We start from the raw sequence: 21,877 nt of genomic DNA on the forward strand, positions 1-21,877 counted from the left end.
TTTTCAAACATTATGTCATGGGTGGGATTGAGCCAAGTGTCTAAGTAGTACAGTAGACATGGTAGAGAAAGAATCTGCAAAAATTTTTCACTCCATTGCTTTGCCATAGTTCAACCTATTAATTATGACTTCATTATTCAAGACTTACATTGTTACAGATAAAATTACATTAATAATGCATAGAGACCATTATTAATGATAATTTTAATTCATAAATGAAATTTGCATAATTTCTTTCTCCTCTCTTCAAACATATATATTGTATGACCTCTTTTGTATTGCACTATTACTCTGTAATTGCTAATTATAGTTCAGTATTGTTCTCTCATTTGGTATTGTAAGCTAAAGAAAGTTTTTACAGAAACTATAGAATTAATATTTTTATTCAAAGCTGTTTTTCTCTTTCTATAGTTTTGATTATGAAGATATTGGATATGAAGTGAGCAATCTAGTTAGAGTAAGTATTAAGAATAGGGAAAGAAGTGTCATATGGAATAGTTAAGTAAATTTTTACTTATTACTTTTAATTTTTTTTCTTATACTTAGTTTTAATTTTATTTCTACTATATATATATATATATATATATATATATATATATATAGTAGAAATAAAAAAATCTCATCACTTTCCACCACAAAAGCTCGGAACCATTTCTACCTTAGGACACAGGCTCTCTTTTAAATGAACCAGATGAGCTCAAAAAAGAAATTAATCACCTTTCTCTTATCTTTAAACAAAATGGATATTCTGAAAAAAACGATTAAGAAATTTCTTCTGGATTCTCCTAGGCAGTGTACTACGGAAACTACTGATTTTAAAGGTAGCATCTCAATACCTTATATTAGTTCAGTTTCCAATAAATTGGCTAAAGTCCTTAAAAAATACAACATCAGGACGTTTTTCACTACACCCCCTAAAGTCCGTTCTCTTATAAGCCATCTGAAGCCTATTCATCACAACCTGAAATATCCAGGTGTTTACAAGTTGTGGTGCGATTGTAATATTCCTTATTTTGGACAGACTAACAAATCTGTTGAATTTCTTATAGAGGAGCATAAGAGAGACATCTCCTATAAAAGATCACATGCATCTGCCCTATCCAGTCATGTTCTTTTCTCAAACAATCCTCATGATGATCTACAGAGTCACTCAGTTTGCTGGGGTAAATCCGAAAACATTTTTCGCTGCAGTGATGAGTTTGAAAGGAAAATTGTAGAGTCCAGGGAAATCCTCCTTAATCCTGAACATTTGAACAACAATTTGAGTTACAACATCCCTGATAGCCATGCTGCAGTTGTTCAATACTGGCATTCACGAGAACTTGCAAGCTCGCATGCAACAAACAATAGTGCGTTAGATAGAACAACTTGAAAAATGCAACGTTTTTGTGTCAATTATGTATTGCATTTTTTGCCTGTAATTCTCAGTTTTTTGTAACTTCAATTTTTATTATTGTGTTCTACCTTTAGTGGATACCTGAAGAAGGCTGTAAAAGGCTGAAACTAGTTGTATCATTTTCATTAAAACTTCATATTTTATCTCGGTTTAAGTCATTAAATATTTATTTTTTAAAATGTATCATTACAACTGAGTAGAAGCTGAGGAGTGCATACATACATATATATATATATATGAATATATATATATATGAATATTAATATGGTTTGAATGACTATATCACCGAGATTAAAAAGAATAGGATTTAATCGTGAGATACTAATAGTGTCGTTGAGAAAATCGATTTCTTCAGGTGTTCAATACAAAGAATTATATAAAAAATAACAGAAACATTGTAAAATTACAACAACAGATCTAATGTAAAAAACTGAAGTACAGTTTAAAAAAGAATACATGCTGAAATTCCAATTGAAGTAAGCTACGTGCATGAGCTATCACGAGTGCGCCAATATTGGACAATAGAGATGTGTGCATCAGATAAATTGTAGCTGAGGCTGTTATTCATATGGGTTGAATTGAGTGATATTTCTTTAGATTCAAGTATCCTTCTCTCGAGTTCATCATAACAAATATGTATATTGGACGTTTGAGACCAGTCTATGAGATGTTGGCGGCCTTCGTCGGAGTTTATAGAGAAAAGGACGTAGCTTGAGAGAGCGCTGGCTTGGATCCTATTGTAGGAAATGTCTTTTTTGTGTTCTTCAATACATAAAAGTACAGATTTAGTAGTCTGACCGTAATACAGTTTGCCACATTCACAAATGATCTTGTAAACTCCTGGATACTGAATAGGGAGATGTTTTACTTTAGGTCTACTAAGTATGGAGCGAAGTTTAGGCAACATAGTGAAATAAGTTTTAATGTTGAACTTCTTAAGAATTTTTGCCAGTTTGGTAGAGAGGGAGCTGATGTATGGCAAAGATATATGTACTCTTGGGGAAGAAGAATCTTCAATAGCAGGTAAACGACAGTGAGAGATAAATTTTTCAATATTCTTAAGAGTGAAGCCATTATTAAGAAAGATCCTTTTTAGTAAATTAAGCTCATTTTTAATCTCCGTTTCGTCTGTTAATAAAGATCTGGCTCAATGTGCCAGTGTTGAAATGATACCAAATTTCTGCGGAGGGTAGTGATGGGAGGAAGCAGGAAGGTGTCTGTCTGTGTGTGTGTGTGGGGGGGGGGGGGCTTTCTAAAAATTGAGATTTTGATGTTTTCAGAGCATCTTGTAAGTTTTAAGTCCAAAAAAGCAAGACAGTTGTTGGATTCTAATTCATAGGTGAATTTAATTTTCTGATGCAAATTATTAAGATGATCTAGAAAAATATTGAGGTTGCTTAAACCGTGTTCCCAAATGAGGAAAATATCATCTATAAAACAGTACCAGATTTTGGATTTACGTGTTGAGGAATTAATCGCCTTTTCTTCGAAGTCTTCAAGAAATATATTAGCAAGTACCAGTGAGAACGGACTACCCATAGCTAATCTTGAGTTCTGTTTAAAGATCTTGTCCTCCAATTTGAAGTATCCTGAATTTACACAGTGAGAAAGTAAGGAAAAGAATTTCTTGGATAATTTGCTCTTGAGAAGATTTCTTGGATAATTTGCTCTTGAGAAGCCAATAACAAAGACTTCAAAATCAAAGATTTTGATTTTGAAGTCTTTGTTATTGGCGCACTCGCGATAGCTCACGCATGTAGCTTACTTCAATTGGAATTTCAGCACATATTCTTTTGTAAACTGTACTTCAGTTTTTTACATTAGATCTGTTGTTGTTATTTTACAATGTTTCTGTTAATTTTTATATAATTCTTTGTATTGGACACCTGAAGAAGTTGATTTTCTCAACGAAACTAGTAGTGTCTCACGATTAAACCTTATTCTTTTTAATCTTGGTGTTATAGTCATTCAAACCATATTAATGTTCATAACATTATTAACAGAGTAAATATGAACTCCAATATATATAAAAGTTGAGGTCTTTAAACTGTCAGCTGTTATCAAAACAGTATGTTGTTGATAACTAGGATTATCTATCAAACTTAGTGACTCTAAGGTTATTGTTTTATTATACTTAGACTCTGTACTCATTTTTCTACAAGAAGATTTGACTAAATCCATTCTGCAATGCTGACATATTTTAGCCCTTATTGGAGTCATCCTTAATATTCCCTTGCCTTCAAAGGATGTACAGATAAGTTCAACATAATATTCAGCTTTCTTCCAAACTGGTCTATGATAGGTTAGGTTTGAATGGATCAGCTGTTACATTTATTCTTTTAAAGCCTCCCTGACTGCATCAATCCAGCTATATCTTAGGCTTCCTATGGTGATTTCCTGCAATTTTAACAAATCTTAAATAGAAGTTCTTATAATATTTGCATAGTTTCCCAATTATTTGTTGCAAGGGAATGTAAAAATTAATCTTGGCAACATCTATTTAACCTAAAGCCATTTAATTCTCAAATTTTCCATCCTGTTTTTCTTAGTCTTTTCTTTCCTGACACACTCAATAGAAAAATTCACGTATAACTCTCACAGTTTTTTTTTTTCCTTTTCCAGCAATCTTTAGTTCTCAAGCAAAAAAGTATCTCTCTTTGATTATCATTCCAGCATATTTTTTATAACATGATCACAACGGGTATCTGGATTCAGAAAATGGAAAGAGTACTCTGATCAGTGAAAGGAGACATAGAAATCTTGGAGATGTTTCCATTTATTATCGTTGTAGCACCAAAGGATATAAGGTTGTGAATTGCTGAGGGGGGGGATGCATTCCACTAGAGATGAACCTTGTATGAGATGATGATCTGGGTTATTTCAGTTTACATGGAAGGAGAACTGGTTAAGTAAAAGTCCATAGTGTTGGGCAAGTTGAGAAGGTTGTTAGGTATTCTAGTCATTTCTGATAGCAAATACTTCACTTTCTCTTCAGCTTAGTCATTAGAATTGGAAAATAGGAGTTGTTGACATTAAAATCATGAAAAAAACAGATAATTTCACTTTTGGAGGGGGTGGGGGGGGTTGCTGGATTGCAGGAATCAAGCATCTGGGATAAGAAGTTAGAGGTGTCAAAATAATTTTCAGAATTGGGGAAGTGGTAAAGACAGTAGATGAATGATGCATAATGAGACAAGGAAATATTAAGCCACCAAAAGATGGGTTGTAGAATTTACGCTTGGTGGGGTTATACTGTTGCAGGTGGAGGAAATAGGAGATCTTGGGGTGATAGTGGATAAGGATCTAAAATTTAGAGGACACCTTGCCAAAATTATGAGGACAACACAATGAATTCTGGGAATGATGCAGAGGACACCAACTTGTAGAAATAAGATTCTTGTTTAATTGTATAAGGTTCTGCTTAGGCCACACATGGACTACTGTGCACAGATTTGGTCACTTGATTTTCAAAAGGACGAAGAGATGTTGGAAAGAGTCCAGAGGTGACTAAGATAGTTTCTGATCTCTAGAATGTCAAATATGAGAAAAGGTTGAGAAGATGTAATTTACAGAGTCTAGTGGATAAAAGGAAGAAGGGTGATAAGATAGAGATCTACACATTAGTAAGGGGTTGTTATAGGATCATTGTTGAAGAGGTTTTACAGAAAACGGTGGGAGCTGGAGAACCAGAGATCATCCCTGGAAGCTGTATAAGGACAGTTATTGCAAAAACTGCAGGGTAGTGAGAAGCAGGTTTTTTTTTTTTGTATGCAGAGTTGTGAATGATTGGAATGCCTTGCCTGAGAGGGTGGTGTCTGCAGAGAATTTAAGTGTGTTTAAGGCATGGTACAATAAGCTGTGTGTATAACAAAAGGACTTCCTAAATGAGTCGTTGACTCCATGGTCTTGGAATAATAATAATAATAAAAGGTCAAAGAGGATATTTAAGATTGGGCATCCTGGCAAGGAAAATATCTGACTTCACAAAAGTACAAGTAGCATACTTTTGCTGGAATCATGCAGAGCTTAGTTTGGGCAGTTAAGATGGACTGAATTTTATGCAATTTGGGGTTAAGTCGAAAAGGAGATAAGGTTTGGATGTCTCTAGGTGATGGTACACATAATTTAAGCTGATATTTTATGCCACAAATGTTGATGAAGTGGATATGAAAGAGATTTATTAAGGAAGGTTTGTTTTTTATATTAACTGCAGTGACACTATATCTTGAGTTTGCAGTCATGTTAGTAAAAGAGATAAAGATAAAAAGAGCAAAGGAACACGTAATGAAGTGAACATCCAGTCTTCATATCACCATAACATGGCCTTGCCAGTGTCCCCCCCCCCTCAAAAAAAAAACCACTACATTGCAAAAACTGCAGTGTAGAAAGCAGCAGGATTATGCACCTGTTGATTGGAAAGCTTGCTAAATGCATGACTATTGGGTTCAGTCCTGTTGAACGTTGTGGATCTCAGTGGTATGTTTAGTGTACTAAAGGCTGTACAGGAGACAGTACTCCTGCTATTGGAACCAAAAATAGTATCTGGTGGTGGTGGTGGTGTTTCATCGGGCAATAAATGTCATCTATTGCCTAGTAGATCTGGATGGTGTTTCAACAACTAGGATGGCATCTTTTGACAAGTTTTATAATATTATTTTGTTTTAAGGAAGAGGGAGATCTGTTTTGTTTTTTCTGACATTTTTCTAAAAATCCTTGACTTCATACAAAACAGAGCAAATTATTTTCTTCTTATCAAGATTAGTTGATTAATAGCCAATCTTTCATCAGTTCACTTTACTCCCTATTATTATTATACAGGTATCTTCATAGTCAGAAGACTCATCACAGGACACTCATACTAACCATTATTTACACAATACACATAATATTTCTTAAACTTATTTACCACTGTCTAAGCAAAACATCTAGTCTGCACCCCTTTACTAACCACACTCTTACATAACTTCCTGGGATGATCTCTAGTTCTCTCTCTACTCATTATGCATTGAAAAATTTCTTTTGTGTCAATCTTACAGAATCTATTTAACAACTTATTATGTCTCCTCTTTTCATCCTGTCACTTAAACTTCACAACCAGCACACCTTAAATCTATCCCCATAGGGAGCATTCCATAGACCTGTCACCAGCTTAGTCACTTGTTCTGAATCTTCTCCACCATTTCCTTATATCCAAGAAGCCCAGGTGACTAAATCTGTTCACATTAGTCAAAATGCAGCCTTATCATATATTCCTTATAAATAGGTATAATAAGACCCCCTTGTCTCTACTTGTCAACTAAACTTTACAATGTATATTCTTCAACAGTGTGTTCTTCAATATCCAAGTAATCCTTTGAGTTATTCTGCCAACTTTTGCAATATGAACTCTGAACTTCAACTCTCTGTCCACTGTCATCCCTGAAACTATAGCCTTATCAGTTTCCTGAAGTTTAGTACCATTATCATAACAACATGGTATGTAATCTTTTCATCACAAAGTGCAAAACTTGACATTTTGCAACATTAAATTGATGACCATTATCCTTTGCCCATACTGCCAGTTTATTTAAATCATCTTGCAGGATGTCTGCATCACCTTTATCAAATATTGTCCTCTCCAGTTTTGTATCATCAACATGTAAATGAATACCCCACTTTCTCATATTGTTAATATACAAATTAAACAGTAGTGGTTATAGTACAAAGCCTTGAGGCACACTAATCATCTTCATTCTCCTAGATTTCACTCCACCATGTACTACTCTCTGGTGTCTGTCTGTTGGTCATATCCTTATCCATGCCACCAGCTTCATATCCATCCCCATTTGTTTCAGCTTATGTAATAGTTTTCCATGCAGTATTCTAGCAAATGCCTTTGAAAAGTCGAGCAGTATCATGGTGGCCATTTCCGCTTATCAGGTTCTATGGTCACTCTGTTATAAAATATGAGTAAATTACTAAAGCAAGACCTACCTTTTTCTTCTGTCACTTTCCAACCATCAGCACTGATTAAACTTATCCTTCCATAAGCATTCTTCCTTTTGCTTCCTGCATAGTGAAAAAAATAGGATTTCCTTGCTTAGCTAATTTCCTCCTTTCTTACCGTGCAAATCACTTTTCCTGTTCTGTGCTTTATATTGCTTGTGGCCACACTGTAAACACCCTTTTCTTTATATTCTCTTTTTGTCTCTGCTTTATGATGCTACTCATCCATTTAATTTCCAGTTGGTTTATCCTTGTGATTTTGAATGCAAGTCTGATACTACTTTCAAAAGTCCTTGAACATTTCACATGCACTACTAGCATTCTTCCTTTATAGCTTTTTATGCAATGGTTCTGCTCTTAGCTGCCTCCTGAGTTGGTCATAATCACCAGCTTTGTAGTTCCACATAAACATTTTCTTGACTGAGAATTCCACGTTTAGACTTCCCAGAACAGGAGGTTTACACACTACAATGAGTAAGTGAAATAAAAGACTGCTATCTTAAGATCAACTCCCACATAGCTGTAATACTTCCTTTTTTACTACATTTAGAAGGTGCCAAATTAGGACTTAAGATCTCTTTTGTCTGTTACAATTTTAATTGTTTCACTTACTCATTGTGGCATGTAAGCTATAACATGCTGCTTTGTGCTCTGAAAAATTCTGGTTCAAAAGCCAACAAAATATACACCATTTAATAAACATCTTTTTTATAAAATAGTTCATTTGCTGCTGTTCATACCATTAAATTAAGTTAGGAATAAGTCTATTAGAAGGAAGATCTGACAATATTGGTTTTCTGACAGATAAGAGACTAATTTTAAGAATGGTTGATGACTTTGAATCAGTTTTCTAACATTTGTTAATTTTTTTTTTTTTTTCATACTAAATATATGAATACATTAAGGGTTGTGTTCCTATTGCTTTCAGCTACTCCTCCATACAAAATTTCATTCTCACCCTCTGTTTTTTTATGTGCCTCACACCAATGGAAGGTTGTAAAGCTATGGTACATTAGTACTCTAAGCAGACTAAGGAAGGTTTGTTTTTTATATTAACTGCAGTGACAGTTTTCTAGCCCATCAATCAGTCAGTTACTTAACAGCAATCATATATATGATATATCTAAATACATCTCTCTCTCTCTTAATGGTGCTTTCATCTTTATGTTCTTTCCCTTGCAAAAGAATGTAAAGGTAAATATTATTTTATTTGCAGATGGAAATTTTATTGAATAGTCAGTTAGTTGAAGAACTGACAACAATTGTTCATTCTTCATGTGCTCGTCATGTGGGAAGGACTTTATGTCTAAAACTGAAGGAGGTGATTCCACAGCAGATGTTTAGAATACCTATACAGGCTCGTATTGGAGGGAAGATTATAGCACGTGAAGATATTAAAGCATTGAGAAAGGATGTAGTTGCCAAATGTGTAAGTTTTTTTGACAAAGTCTAATGTAAATTTTTAAATATTCAGTTTGATTTCATCTTTCTCACTGTAGCAGAAAAAATATTTTTCTCAAAAAATAGTAACTGCTACAAATTATGGCAGACAATTTTAGTGGACTAAGCATTTTTTTTTCTTCTTTCTAACAGTAAAGTAGAAGTTATAAAAATGAAGAAAAGACATTCTAAACAACCCAACTCAACACATACATATGTGGATGTGATATATGGATTTCACATGATACTCATTTGTGAAAGAGAAGAATTTGACATAATTAATATTCAGGGATGTATAAGTGGAACTAATGTAAAGTGCTATGGTCACTTAAATAGATTAGAAGATGAGAGATTAGCAAAACAGATATTTGTAGCACAAGTAATGGGAAAATGGTATCCAGCAGAAAATTGAGATGAAGATAGATTGATGCAGAACTGCTTTAGAAAACAAGATTTCTTTCAAATTATTCATAATCTGAAGATTTTTTTCAGGAAACTAAAAAGCCTTGTTTCTCTTGGCTTAACTATAACACATATATGTTTATATCAAGCCTTTACAACATATAAACATTAATTTCTATCAGAAATTAATGTTTTGTTGTTCTATCAAAACATTGATATTTGTCATGTGAAACTGAACAAAATTCTTCTTGGACATGGTCCATGCAATTTGATGTATTACTATGTTAATGAATAATAAAACTTTTTATGAAATAAACTTAAATTCCCTCCCTCCTTGTCTTCTTGATTTTCAAAACATGTTTTTGGCCTGAAGTTTTGATATAAAATAACTTGATGATTTATTTATTTTTACTACAATACAGTAAGAATTCACACAAAAACCAGCCATGATTTTCAGTTCATATTACAAACTAGTCATCTCTGGTGAGCATTAGCAACTAGTGATTATTATTAGTTGTCTCTGGATATTTTGTGCATTATCATACTGTATATATACAGTGGTATCTCACTAATCCGAACTAATAAAAACCGTGTTCGTTCGGATTAGCGAATTTCCCCCCAAAGAGACAACAATAACTAGCGTTTAAGACAAAAATAATGAGATTCTAATGGTACATCAACTTAATTCTGTAAATAAATAAAGTATCTGATAGAAAAAAAAGCTGCTATACTGTAATGTAAAACTTAAAAAATAATTCAGTACACAAGTTTATTTTAGTAAAAAATTTAGTTGGTATATACCTGTATTGTTGATGATTGAAAATTGCATAGTTCAGTACATAACTTAATTGGGGTAAAACATATCACTTCCTTGTACACAACACAAAAAAAAGTTTTTTATTTCTTTGTAAAAAAGTCACTGATTTTCTTTAGCTTCTCGGAGGCTAAACTTTTCAAATGCAATAAAAATATAAATCTCGGAGCTGCATTAGCAATAAAATTTTGTGGAATAGCGTATCATTCTGCTTAGCCCATTCTATACGCATATTAAAACTGTCAACTGCCTCTTGATGTTTTACTTTTTTTTTCTTCGAGTTCTTTATCGTCATCGGCATCTTGTAATTCATTCTGTAGCGTCATATTTATAATTTCAGCATCTGATTTGATTTCAAATTCGCTTTTGGGTTCTACCTGTAATCCACTCCACAATATCTGTTTGTGAAATTTCAACATTTGGATTTATATTTTTAACCAAATTATGCACGTTTTGAATTTCCTCTTTTTGTGTATCACCGTAGTTATAGTGTATTATAATAATAAGAAATAAATAATAATAGTCAAAATAATACTTATTAAATAAAAATAACAGCACACAAAATAATACGTAATAAATAAAACTTTTTTTTTCTTTCAAAGCACAGTTCGGATTACTGGAGGGTTCGGACTAAGGAGGTTTGGATTAGCGAGATACTACTGTAGTTAAGATAAAATGATAAGAATATTGTAAACTACATGACTTAATTTAAGGAAAACATTAAAATATTTTTAGTTTATCTCCATGATTAGGAGTGTTTGAAGAATGAGCAACAAAAACTTATTTTTAAGGTGCAAAGACATCATCAAGACTGTAAACAAACAGGTATAAGAAAGGATACAAAAGAGTTTGTTGAATGAGGCAAAAAAAAAGAACAAAAGAATGGAGCTAGGTGCATGGAGAGATTGTTGTAGTTTGCGAAATAGGGATGACCTTAAGAATGGCAGGATTAATTTTGTCAACAAGAAAAATGACTGCAACAGTGGAATAAGAAATTTAGTTGTGGAATCAACTCAGACTATTTAATTTTAACTGTATCCCCAACATTGGAAGAATAAATTACATGGAAACTAAATGGATGAATAATGCTTTTAAAGCAAGAGCTGCATAAGAAGAAAATGTTGTGGATCCAGTATTTGCAAAAAGGTGATGACAAGCCCTGGAATGGTATAAAAAGCAGGCTGTGGCTTTCTGCCTCAATTACCATGCCTGTTCCCTTGTGGTGAAATTAGATTATGAGAACTTTTCATACTCTGATTTCATAAAGTTTGTTGAACAGACCAAGGGAATTCTGAGAGAAATTTTTTGCAGTGTGGCTAGGAAGAATAACTTTGGGGAATATGAATGGTATTTGAAGTGTTGGATGCACTAGAAGTAGTTGAACTGATGAGCAACCACTTTAATAGGATGTGCATTCCCATTCCAGATAGATATTAGCTTTCTGGTGATGAGGGAGAACTAGACAAAAGAATAGAAGTGTAAAGTCAGAGATACTGTAAGAGAATGTAAATAAATAGAGGTACTGCTACTGCAACAAGCTGTTCAAGCCACTTGACATCTAAAATAAGGGATGGTTTCATGCCAGGCAGTAAAATTCATCTGTTACCTAAAGAAATTCACAAACATCCACATCCATTGCAGGATTTGAACTCACAGCTTGTTGGTAATTAAATGGAGTATGCTGTGCACACAGCCAACCAGTTAATGGTAGCTTATGTCTGTCATATGTAGCTACTGATATATCAAATTTTTTTGAAGCTTTTTTTCTTATGATGTATTTTCCTAAGAACTTAACCACGCTACTGGCCAGGATGTATATATATGTCCAAGTTACCATGGATGCGAAGTAATACCATTGACATTACATTGAAATATATGATGGATACGAAGCATATGAGGATGCATATTTGATCCATAATGGCCGGTAAGGTGGTTTAATTACCCCTCCAACCAAACAACAAGCTCCAGATTTATTACTTCTCAGAGTACATTCAAACATTAAATTATGCAAGATTTTCTTAAATCTGATCCATTTTTCCTTGCCAAGTGAAGTTAATAATGGAAAGTATCTTTCATATACATGATTACACTTCTGTAATTTGTTTTTTAATGTTTTTACATTATTTTTAATACACTTTTGCCAATTCTCTAATTTGAGATTTCACTCATGCTATTTTTAGAGAATACATCTGTTGCTTACACATAGAGATATTAGCTTCTGGGATATTTTAATTTGAAATTTTTTAAGTGGCTGTTAACAATCCATTATAATTATTATATGACATCTCCAGGGAGTTCATGACTCATTGAGGGAGGGCACCTACTCTACAACTCTCTGCCTCCATCACTCAGTTCACCAGCCAACTACAACAAACCATAACTACAATCATCATCTACACCAATGCCATCTACTGCCCACCACCACCACTAGTATTTTCACAGACAATCACAAACATCCATGCCCACAGTGGGATTCAAACCCCGCAGCCTTTTGGCTGGAGAGCAGATATGCTAACAACTCGGCCAACCAGGCCAGCATGGTAAGTTATCATGGTAACAATTCATTCTGCACAGTTAAGCATTCAGCTGGAAATGTTGCTTCTGTTTATATGTATTCCCTACTTTTATCTCTGTGAGATGTTGATTCTCTGAACAATCAGTAAACAGTTTTTAGTTTTCTTCAAGATTTTATCAGATTTTTGTATTTTTCTTGTTTGTGTTTCTCAAAACAAATCTTTTTTTAATATTGTTTAATATTTCAATTTAACCATAAACATAATTTTTTACTATTCATTATAGCAAAATTATGGAAATTAGTACTATGTTGAAATAATAACTTTAAGATAAAATATACTAATTACTTGATATTTCAGCTTTAATGTTAAAAGCATCATCTGGGGTACACACGTGTCATACAGGATGATCAAAATTAAAGTATCCCTGTGTAAGACCTTGTGGAGTGCTACCCAGTAATCCAAATGCTGCAAATCTTTGCAGGAATACATTGTGTGTCATGCAGAAGTGATATCTCAGAGAAAAAAAAAGTTCCAAAATTCATCTCCAGGGCATTGTAAATACCAAATGCATGGATGCATGTCATGCAACTCGGCAGATGTCAGGAGAGTTTAAAAAGATGGACAAGGGATTTTTCCCTTTATTATGGTTGTTAATATCATCAGAAAACTTGAAACCATCAGAAGTTTCAGAAAACTTGAAACTTCTCAAACTTACAAATCAGCCAAGAAAAAACTGAATATTTAAAAGTATTAGGAAGCACAACCAAGGGGAATTTGACCAGTTTACCATCTAATCTAAAATTTAAAAATGCTACTTCCTTGAAATATCTTGGAACATTAATTACTCAAGATAATAGAATAGGTACAGAAACATAAGCTAGATTACATTCTCCAGTAGATCTTATCATTCATTATACCATTTACAATCTACCAAAATTATGTCGAGCAGAGTTACAACAGAAATATACAAGACAATGTTTTATTTCTTAATAGAAACCTGGAGCATAACAGACCAAGATGCAAAAGCATTGTAGATCTTTGAAAATAAAATTCTTTGAACCTGTATGAGATAACACAGCAGGTAAATGGAGAAGAAGAAGACATAATCAAGAAATGTATGAACCCCCTATTGATCCCTTTGAAATCTATAGATAGAGCTTGCAGATGGAAGCAAGAATTGATACTTGCAGCAAAGAACCTTTGAGGTTTAGCAAACTACAGAAGAAAAGTGAAGGGGAAAAAAAAATTCCAGTCTATTCAATTACTTGAATTTTAAACCATTTGTTCTACTAGCATATGCACCTCATTTATATAGTGTTTGTTTGACAGGAAAAATAAACTTATTTGGAGAAGTGTTTATTTATATATGAAAAACATACTGCTTCTGTAGATTCCAATTATAAAGTAGATATTTTGTTTGAGTAAAATTATTTAACCAAACAAAAAGTACTAGATAAGGTTCCATAGCATAGGTGCTATTCTTTTTTTTTTTTTTAAAAAAGTATCATAACAAGCTCTGCAAAAATTACCAAATTATTCCTTTGGTTCCCATAACTGTATATATAGTAGAAACATTTTTTTCACTCATTTCTTCACCCCCTTCTCAGAATTTTAACTGTAAATTCTGACATGTTTTTATTTTTATCATTCCAGTATGGGGGAGATGCAACACGAAAGAAAAAACTCTTGAAGCAACAAGCAGAAGGTAAAAAAAGAATGAGAATGATAGGAACTGTAGAGGTCCCAAGAGACTGTTTCATCAAACTTCTGAAGAAATGACTTGGGGTTATAAATTATATATATTTTTAAAGTGCTATGGTTCTGTATAGTCTCTCACTACAGTAGCAACAATTTTATGCATTGTTAATGCATAAAATATGAATTCTGTTATGAAGAAGAAGAATTTTGTAAATAAATTTGCATTTTAAAAGATAATAAACAAGAATTATTGCATATCTGAAAGCTGATACTAACAAAATTCTATTATTATTAGAGCTATTCCATGGAGTCTTAGACTCATCAATGAAGGCCCTAAACATCATGCCAAACACTATCATACTTTCCTTCAACTCGTTGACAGTCATGGCACCCACAGCAGATTCTGGCAACCTATTCCACTCATTCACCACTCTCCAACACCCTTATTAACTACACTTGCTCAGTTTCCAAGGATGGATCCTAGTTCTCCAACCACCAGACTTGTTCTGAAATATTTCCTCTGTATTAATCTTGTAAAAACCCTTCAGTAATTTGTATGTCTCAATCATACAAAAATTTGTATGATTGAGACATACAAAATCCTGTCAACCAATTTTTGTAACCCACAAATCTCAACCTGTTCTTTGGAGGTTCCTTCCATTCCATCTTTTTCACTAGCCTCTGGATCCTCTCCACCTCTTCTTCATTGCCAAGAAACTCGGGTGACATACATTATATCATACATTTTAGTACCATGGATGGGTTAAAGGTTATATATAATTTGAAACCCTGCTCTAAAGATTAAATAATTTGAAACCCTGCTCTAAAGACTAAACGTGAAACTTTTTTCAATCCACTTCATATAAGTGGAGTCGCACACCACATGAATGAAATTTATACCATCGATGCCTGCAGTGGGATTCAAACCTATGATCTATTGGTCGGAGAAAGCAGATACTCTATCCACTTGGCCAACCAACTTGGCATATCTTGACGGCATACGTGTTACAATAGACGTGAATAAAGCATTCTGCAGGAGTATGATTAGTTTTTCTTCCTGTTGCAGGCAATAAAGTAATCCTTAAATTGTGTATAATGTTTAAATTGATAAAACTTCAAAAATGATGTTCATTCCTTAAAAAGTGACCTTCAAATGGAGATGAGTGACAAGTACTTCTGACTTTTTGGCACTCATTGAAATTTGAAATTGAAATTTGAAATTTGACATTGGCACTCATTGAAAAACAATGAGTGCCAACAGCATTCCTTACCAGCCAACTAACTAGCTGAAATAAATTAATTTCAATTTGAATTTGAAAAAATTTAACATTCAAGTGATTCTTTGAGCTGTCTTGCTCACTTTTGCAATAATTGCTCTAAATTTCAACTCACTGTCCATTGCAACCCCCCCCCCAAAAAAAAGCCTCATCACTTTCCTGCAGTCCAGTTCTGTGAGTGCAATGCACAGGCACCATTATCCTTTGTCTATTTAGAGAAGGCATGAGCTGTACATGTGAATTGGCTAAATAAACGAATATCAAATTAAATTTTAAAAAATGCAAGCTTTGAACAAAAAAAAAACAGTAAAAAATGATGTTTATAAAAAGATTAAAAATATGTACTGTACAATAATGTACAGTGGCCACTGACAGAGGTAAGCTATGGTAAGGCAACATTATTAAATATTTAAATTTTATACAAAATAACTACTAAGTTGAACTTCATTCTTGTAGCTCTTATCATGAAATAAAGCCAATTGTTGTATGCTCTACTTTTTTGAATGTTGCCTATTATATCATTGAAGACAGATTTATGTCTGAGTGGTTGAGACAGTTGTAGGTGTCCTCCCACGAATCATCAACTACTACGAATCAACGCCATCTACTGCCCACCTCCTCCACCATAGATCCAATATTTTCAATAAAACATTTTTTCATGTGGACATGTGTTCATATCTTAGATCATACAGAGGAGATTTGAGGTTTAATAATCTCTGGCAATTAATATCAAATCTGACAAATGCACTATATATAATTCTTCCCATCTTAAGGAATCGCATAAAATATAGTTAGTTTAGTGAGCTGAACTGCAGTTGTAGTATGCTAGTTGAAATTCAGTAAGAACTAACACAACGTGAAAGCAAGTGGTGGTGGTGTACCATCAGTAATGTTCATGTTAAAGCCCCAGATGTTAGTGAAGTGAATGTGGGATTTCTCCCTCATATAGGATTTTGCTGTTTGTAGGAAATTTATTTATTTTTGTTGCATTTTTGATATATGCTCTGTTTTTTTGTTGATTTTTGTAGGAAAAAAATTTGTGAACCATTATGTTAAAATATTTTTGAACGACAGTATCACTATTATTTATCATCTTTCATGGTCGGTGATGTTAAAAACTTACAGAAGGGATATGTAATAGTAGAGTTAAACACTTGTGGATATATTCCCACACGACACAAGAAGTTAAAGAGGCAGTGAAGGAAAAGAAGAAAGCATATCAAAAGTTCCTGGCGAATAAGTCAGCTTGTGCTCTTAGAGAATACAAAGACAAATGTAAGAAAGCTAAACAGTGTATAAAACTAGCTAAACAAAAGCCATGGGAGGACTTTGGCAAGAACACAGAAAATAAATATCAAGAAGGTGGCAAAATATTTTGGAGGTTGTTGAAGAAGCTTAGGAATGGAGGAAAGAGTGCTGTAAAAAGAGTTAGAGATGATAAAGGTGACACAAAAATGGGAGAAAAAGATATCCTTGAAGTATGGAGTAAAATGAAACAAGCAGTGATGACAGCACAGTGATAAAAAAACACTGATCAGGCATGCAGTCAGAAATACATATTCATAGTTGAAGTAGAAAAAGCCATCAAAGGCTTGCAATGTGGAAAGGCAGCCAGAGTAGATGATATTCGACCAGAAATGCTGAAGTATGGTGGTATAAAAGTCTTACAGTGGCTGCACTGCAAAGTTCAGAATGCCTGGACAGAGGGACGAATTCCCGATGATTAGAGTAGAACTCTCATAGTACCCATATATAAAAAGGGAAATAAAACTGAATGCGAGAATTAGAGGTATCCCTACGGAGTGTTCCTGGTAAGATATATGGAAGTATACTTGAGAAACGGTTCAGAAGAATTGTGGAAGAAAAGCTTGGTGAAGAACAAGCTGGGTTCAAGTCAAATACAGGCTGTCAGGATCAGATCTTCACTTTACAACAAATAGTCGAGAAAACATGGGAATATAACAAACATCTGTATTTAAGTTTTGTCGATTTGGAAAAGGCATATGACAAGGTGTCAAGAGAGAAACTATTCAATACGCTACAGGTATATGGTGTCAATGGTACATTATATCAAGCAATACTTAGTCTTTATTTGAGTTGTAAGTCAGCAATTACAATTGAAGGAAGTACAGGAAGATGGTTTAATGTTAAATCTGGTGTGAGACAAGGATGTACATTATCCCCTCTGTTATTCATTATCTATATGGATCACATTATGAAGGAAAGTGATATTAAACATGATATCAAAATTGGAGATGTTAATGTCAGCTCTTTGCTTTATGCAGACGATGTTATACTTCTAAAGAAATCTGCTACAAGTCTGTAAGATTTTCTGAATAATTGAATAACTGTTGTATTAGATATGGTATGAAGGTCAGCAATAAAAAGACAATGAAAATATGCAGAATCATTTAAAATGTCAACTGTGTTGTGAATGGAGAACCTGTGGAACAAGTAAAACATTTCAGCTACTTAGGGACGATTTTTAGTGAAGATGGTAAATTAAATATAGAAATAGACAACAGTATCAACAAAGCTGGTATGGTACGAAGTCAACTGAATAAATTCGTATGAAATAAGAGAGAAAATAGTCAGAACACTAAATTAGCTGTATACAAGACAGGGTTCAAACCAGTTTTAACTTATGGATCTGAGAGCTGGGTCAGAAGTAAAACACTTGACCAAGACTAGAGACTGCAGATATGAGAGTCCTGAGAAAGATTATAGGTGTGAACAGATGGCATCAATGGCAATATCATATTAAAAATGAGGATATTAGGAAAGAACTTGACATTGTCAGCATCCATAAATGCATTAGAAGAGCTAATCCCAGGATGGTATGGTCACTTGAACAGAATGGGCAAGGAAAGATTAGCAAAATTAAGTGTTCTCTGCCAGGTTGGTAGGAAAATGACTCAGAGGAAGACCAAGAATATAGGTGGATTGATACAGTACAAAGTGCCTTAGACGATAGAAATATAAGATCTGATAATGTTGGAGTCTTGACAAGTAACAGACTGATTTGGAGGAAAATTGTAGATAGGAAGTTAGTAATGATGTAAATTTTTCATGTAATACTATCATATCCTGTACACCCCTTGAGGGTACATGGCAGGAAATTGATGATGATGGTTGGAAAGTCTCCTATGAACCTCTGATATAGGTTAGTAACACTTTCCTCTCCCCACAGTCAAAATAATGTAACCCTCTTTTGGAATCAGTGAATTCTTTTGCTACCTGGATGCTGCTAAGTGCATAAAACATGTTCTTTATAAGTTGCTTCTTGTAATACTATGCACATCGTGAAATTCCTTGGCGAAAGGAATATATGAATACGAACCTGTGTTCTCTTTTTACAACTTCTTATGAGGCTGTTTGACCTTTTAAATAACGTTAAATATCAATAAATAACATTTTAAATATCAAAACACTGCTGTTTCTCCACTTCTGACAGTAATTTGATAAATCTTTGTAAGGAATACTGCAATTACTAGTTTTTGAGTAATTCGGTACTTTTTTAAAATAAATTAGTGATGAAATCTTGGTACAAATGGATCTTTTGTGCATACCTTAATTATTGATGTTTTGTAGATTCAAAAATGTATTTGGAATGGGTAACAGCAAGCTTTTTTTTTTTTCCAAACTTGCATGGATAAATTAGTTTTTATTTTGCTCAGTACTGGCCAATATAAAATGAAGAATTTTATGGAATTATACTTTGGCATTTCAAAAATATATTTTGCATATTCCCAACTGGAAAATCAAATTATGAATGGATTTGCTTTATTATTACCACTTAATTAAATGGTTTTCCTCACATTTTCTAATCATTATATGTTAAGTAGTAAAGATGTGAAATGAATAAAAAATAGATGTAAGGTACTGGGAGATGACATGTTCGTGAAATTTCACTACTAGAAAATAAATTTGGCAAACACTGGGACCACCTCTCACAACAGTACAAATTACAACCCTCTTTAGGGCCTGTTGATTGATGTTGAATGGCTCTTTTTATGTTTATTTCATGCTCTTCTCCCAATTTCTCTGAAAATTGTTTATTTTCACAATAGCATTAGAAAAACAAGTAATATAGAAGTTCTTGTTCTTCTAATACTATTCATAGAAAGCTTCTCTTAAATGGGTATCAGTGAATATTATTTTCCAGAAATAGAAAGAAGAGAATAACATCTTTGCAGCTTTGATTTTTTCTTCATTACGTGAAAAATACTGTTCTGAATGCCAAGAAAGTTATAGTGTAGTATAATTTTGTCAAGAAAGACAAGTACAGTGGAATCTCGGTTGTCGAACGCCTCTGTTCTCGAACAATTCGGTTCCTGAACATAATTTCTGAACAAAAAACGCCCCAGTTTCCGAACAGAATTTCGGTTCCCAAACAGGCAAATGGCAACCATGTGCTGAGCTGTAAGGCAGAAAAGTGTCAGTTACGCAGCAGCAGCCTTCGTTCAGTGCTGGCACCTGCTCAAATTTGCAGTGAGTTTTCTTGATTTTCTTTGTTTTTTTCATAAATTATTATTAAGCCACCATGGGAGAGCAGCAAAGCGAAAAGAAAAGTTGTTCAAACCATGATACAGATGAGAAAAGAAATCATATCCAAACATGAAGTGGCGTTTGTGTCTCGGATCTTGCTATGCAGTTCGGTATGGCAAAATGAACGATCTGTACAATACTCAAGAATAAAGAGGCGATCGATTTTCGACTATATTTTATCTATTTATTGTGTTTATTCATTTCATGTAAGATTTTATGCATTTTCATTATGTTTGTATACGATCTTATGCATGAAGTACTGTTGTAAAAGTTTAAATAAAGAATCATCTGGGGTTCGGGAACGGATCAATCCATTTTACATAAATTCTTATGGGAAAATGGTTTCGGTTTCCGAACAGCCTTAGGGAACGAATTAAGTTCGACAACCGAGGTTCCACTGTATTCCAGACAGTGCTTTAGTCCAGAGATCTAGGTATTAAGAATAGCTAACAATGTTGTGAAAAATTTAAAACATGTGATTATTTTGCTATGCCTGAATTAATAGATTTCATTTCTAGAATTTGATTGTGTATGCAAATTTGTTCAAAATAGACTATCACTGATAAAACTGGATAAGATTTCCAGTTAATGAGAAGAAAAAGTGTAAATGAAATACAGATCCTTGAGATACTCTAGCTTAATTCAGATTGTCAGAGAATTAAAAATTCACTGATCATCAGTTTCTAATAAAATATTTACGATGACGATCTGAAAAGTTCTCGGCCTAACAATGAAAAAACGAATTTATAATTTCAAAATTATTTTTATTTTTCAAAATAATCTCCCTTAAGACTAATACATTTATTCCAGCGATGCTCCAGCACCATTATCTGGTCCCTGTAGTTGTTCTAAGTAAGATATGCAAATAATCCCTCAACAGCTGCAATCACCTCTTGATTCAAAGAAAAATGCTGACCAGCAAGGAATAGTTTTGGGAAGAGATAGAAGTCAGAGGGAGCCAAATCTGGGGAATGGGTGGATGTTCCAACAATTCATAGTGCAGATCCCTTAATTTTCCCATTGCCAAAACACCTTTGTTGCCAGGTACATTGTCCTGATGAAAGATGATTTTTTGCTTCTGCAAATCGTGTCTTTTCTCAGGAATTTATTCGTCTAGTATGATTAAAAGATCGGAAAATGATATTCCCCAGTTATTGTTTTACCCTTTTCAAGATAATTAATAAACAAAATGCCTTTAGCATTCCACAACACCAATGCCATGACCTTTCCTGCTGATGGAACAGACTTTGGTGCTGAACAACCGGTTTCTGACTGCTGTTTGGATTCTGGTGTGTAGTGGTGAATCCAAGTCTCATCCATAGTAATAAATCGACGCACAAAATCACTTTTATTCTTGTTAAAATGCTCAGCACCCATCTTACACAAAGCTTTTTGATTTGCAATTCTTCATGCAAAAAAAATATCCTACACGTTCTTTTGAAATGTCTATAGTCTCAGCAATTTCACGTACTTTGACTCGCCGGTCATCCAATACCATATTGTGCATTTGATCAATCTGGTGTTGTTACACTTTTTGGACGTCCTTCACATGGATCATCTTCAAGGCTCGTATGGCCACATTTAAACTCGGCAGCCCATTTCTTAATTGTCGAAAACGAAGGAGAAGAGTGCCCATAAACTTTTATGAATTTTGAATGAATTTCTTTTGCCGTTAAACCTTCTTTTACAAAGAATTTTATAATCACATGATACTCAGCTTTATCCATTTCAAGGGATACAGACAACAATTTTGCTTCAGACAGCTGTATAAAACAAACTACTTGATAGAATGACTTGCAAT

General features: G+C 33.7%; 1 protein-coding gene across 2 annotated transcripts in view; it reads left to right on the forward strand.

Moving 5' to 3' along the window:
• The window catches only part of waw (Translation factor waclaw), a 192,376-nt gene extending 177,933 nt beyond the window's left edge, over positions 1-14,443 (forward strand). For both annotated transcript variants that reach the window (XM_090393583.1, XM_090393584.1), the window contains exons 15-17: positions 412-457; positions 8,598-8,810; positions 14,207-14,443. In XM_090393583.1, coding sequence (XP_090249709.1) covers positions 412-457; positions 8,598-8,810; positions 14,207-14,332 — 385 coding nt within the window. In that variant the 3' untranslated portion in view covers positions 14,333-14,443. The remainder of the gene's footprint in view (positions 1-411; positions 458-8,597; positions 8,811-14,206) is intronic.
• The last annotated feature ends 7,434 nt before the right edge of the window (positions 14,444-21,877 follow it).

The sequence above is a fragment of the Typopeltis vanoorti genome, chromosome 6 (assembly GCF_054136105.1).
Source record: "Typopeltis vanoorti isolate ZY-2024b chromosome 6, IOZ_Tvanoo_1.0, whole genome shotgun sequence".
Lineage (NCBI taxonomy): Eukaryota > Metazoa > Arthropoda > Arachnida > Uropygi > Thelyphonidae > Typopeltis > Typopeltis vanoorti.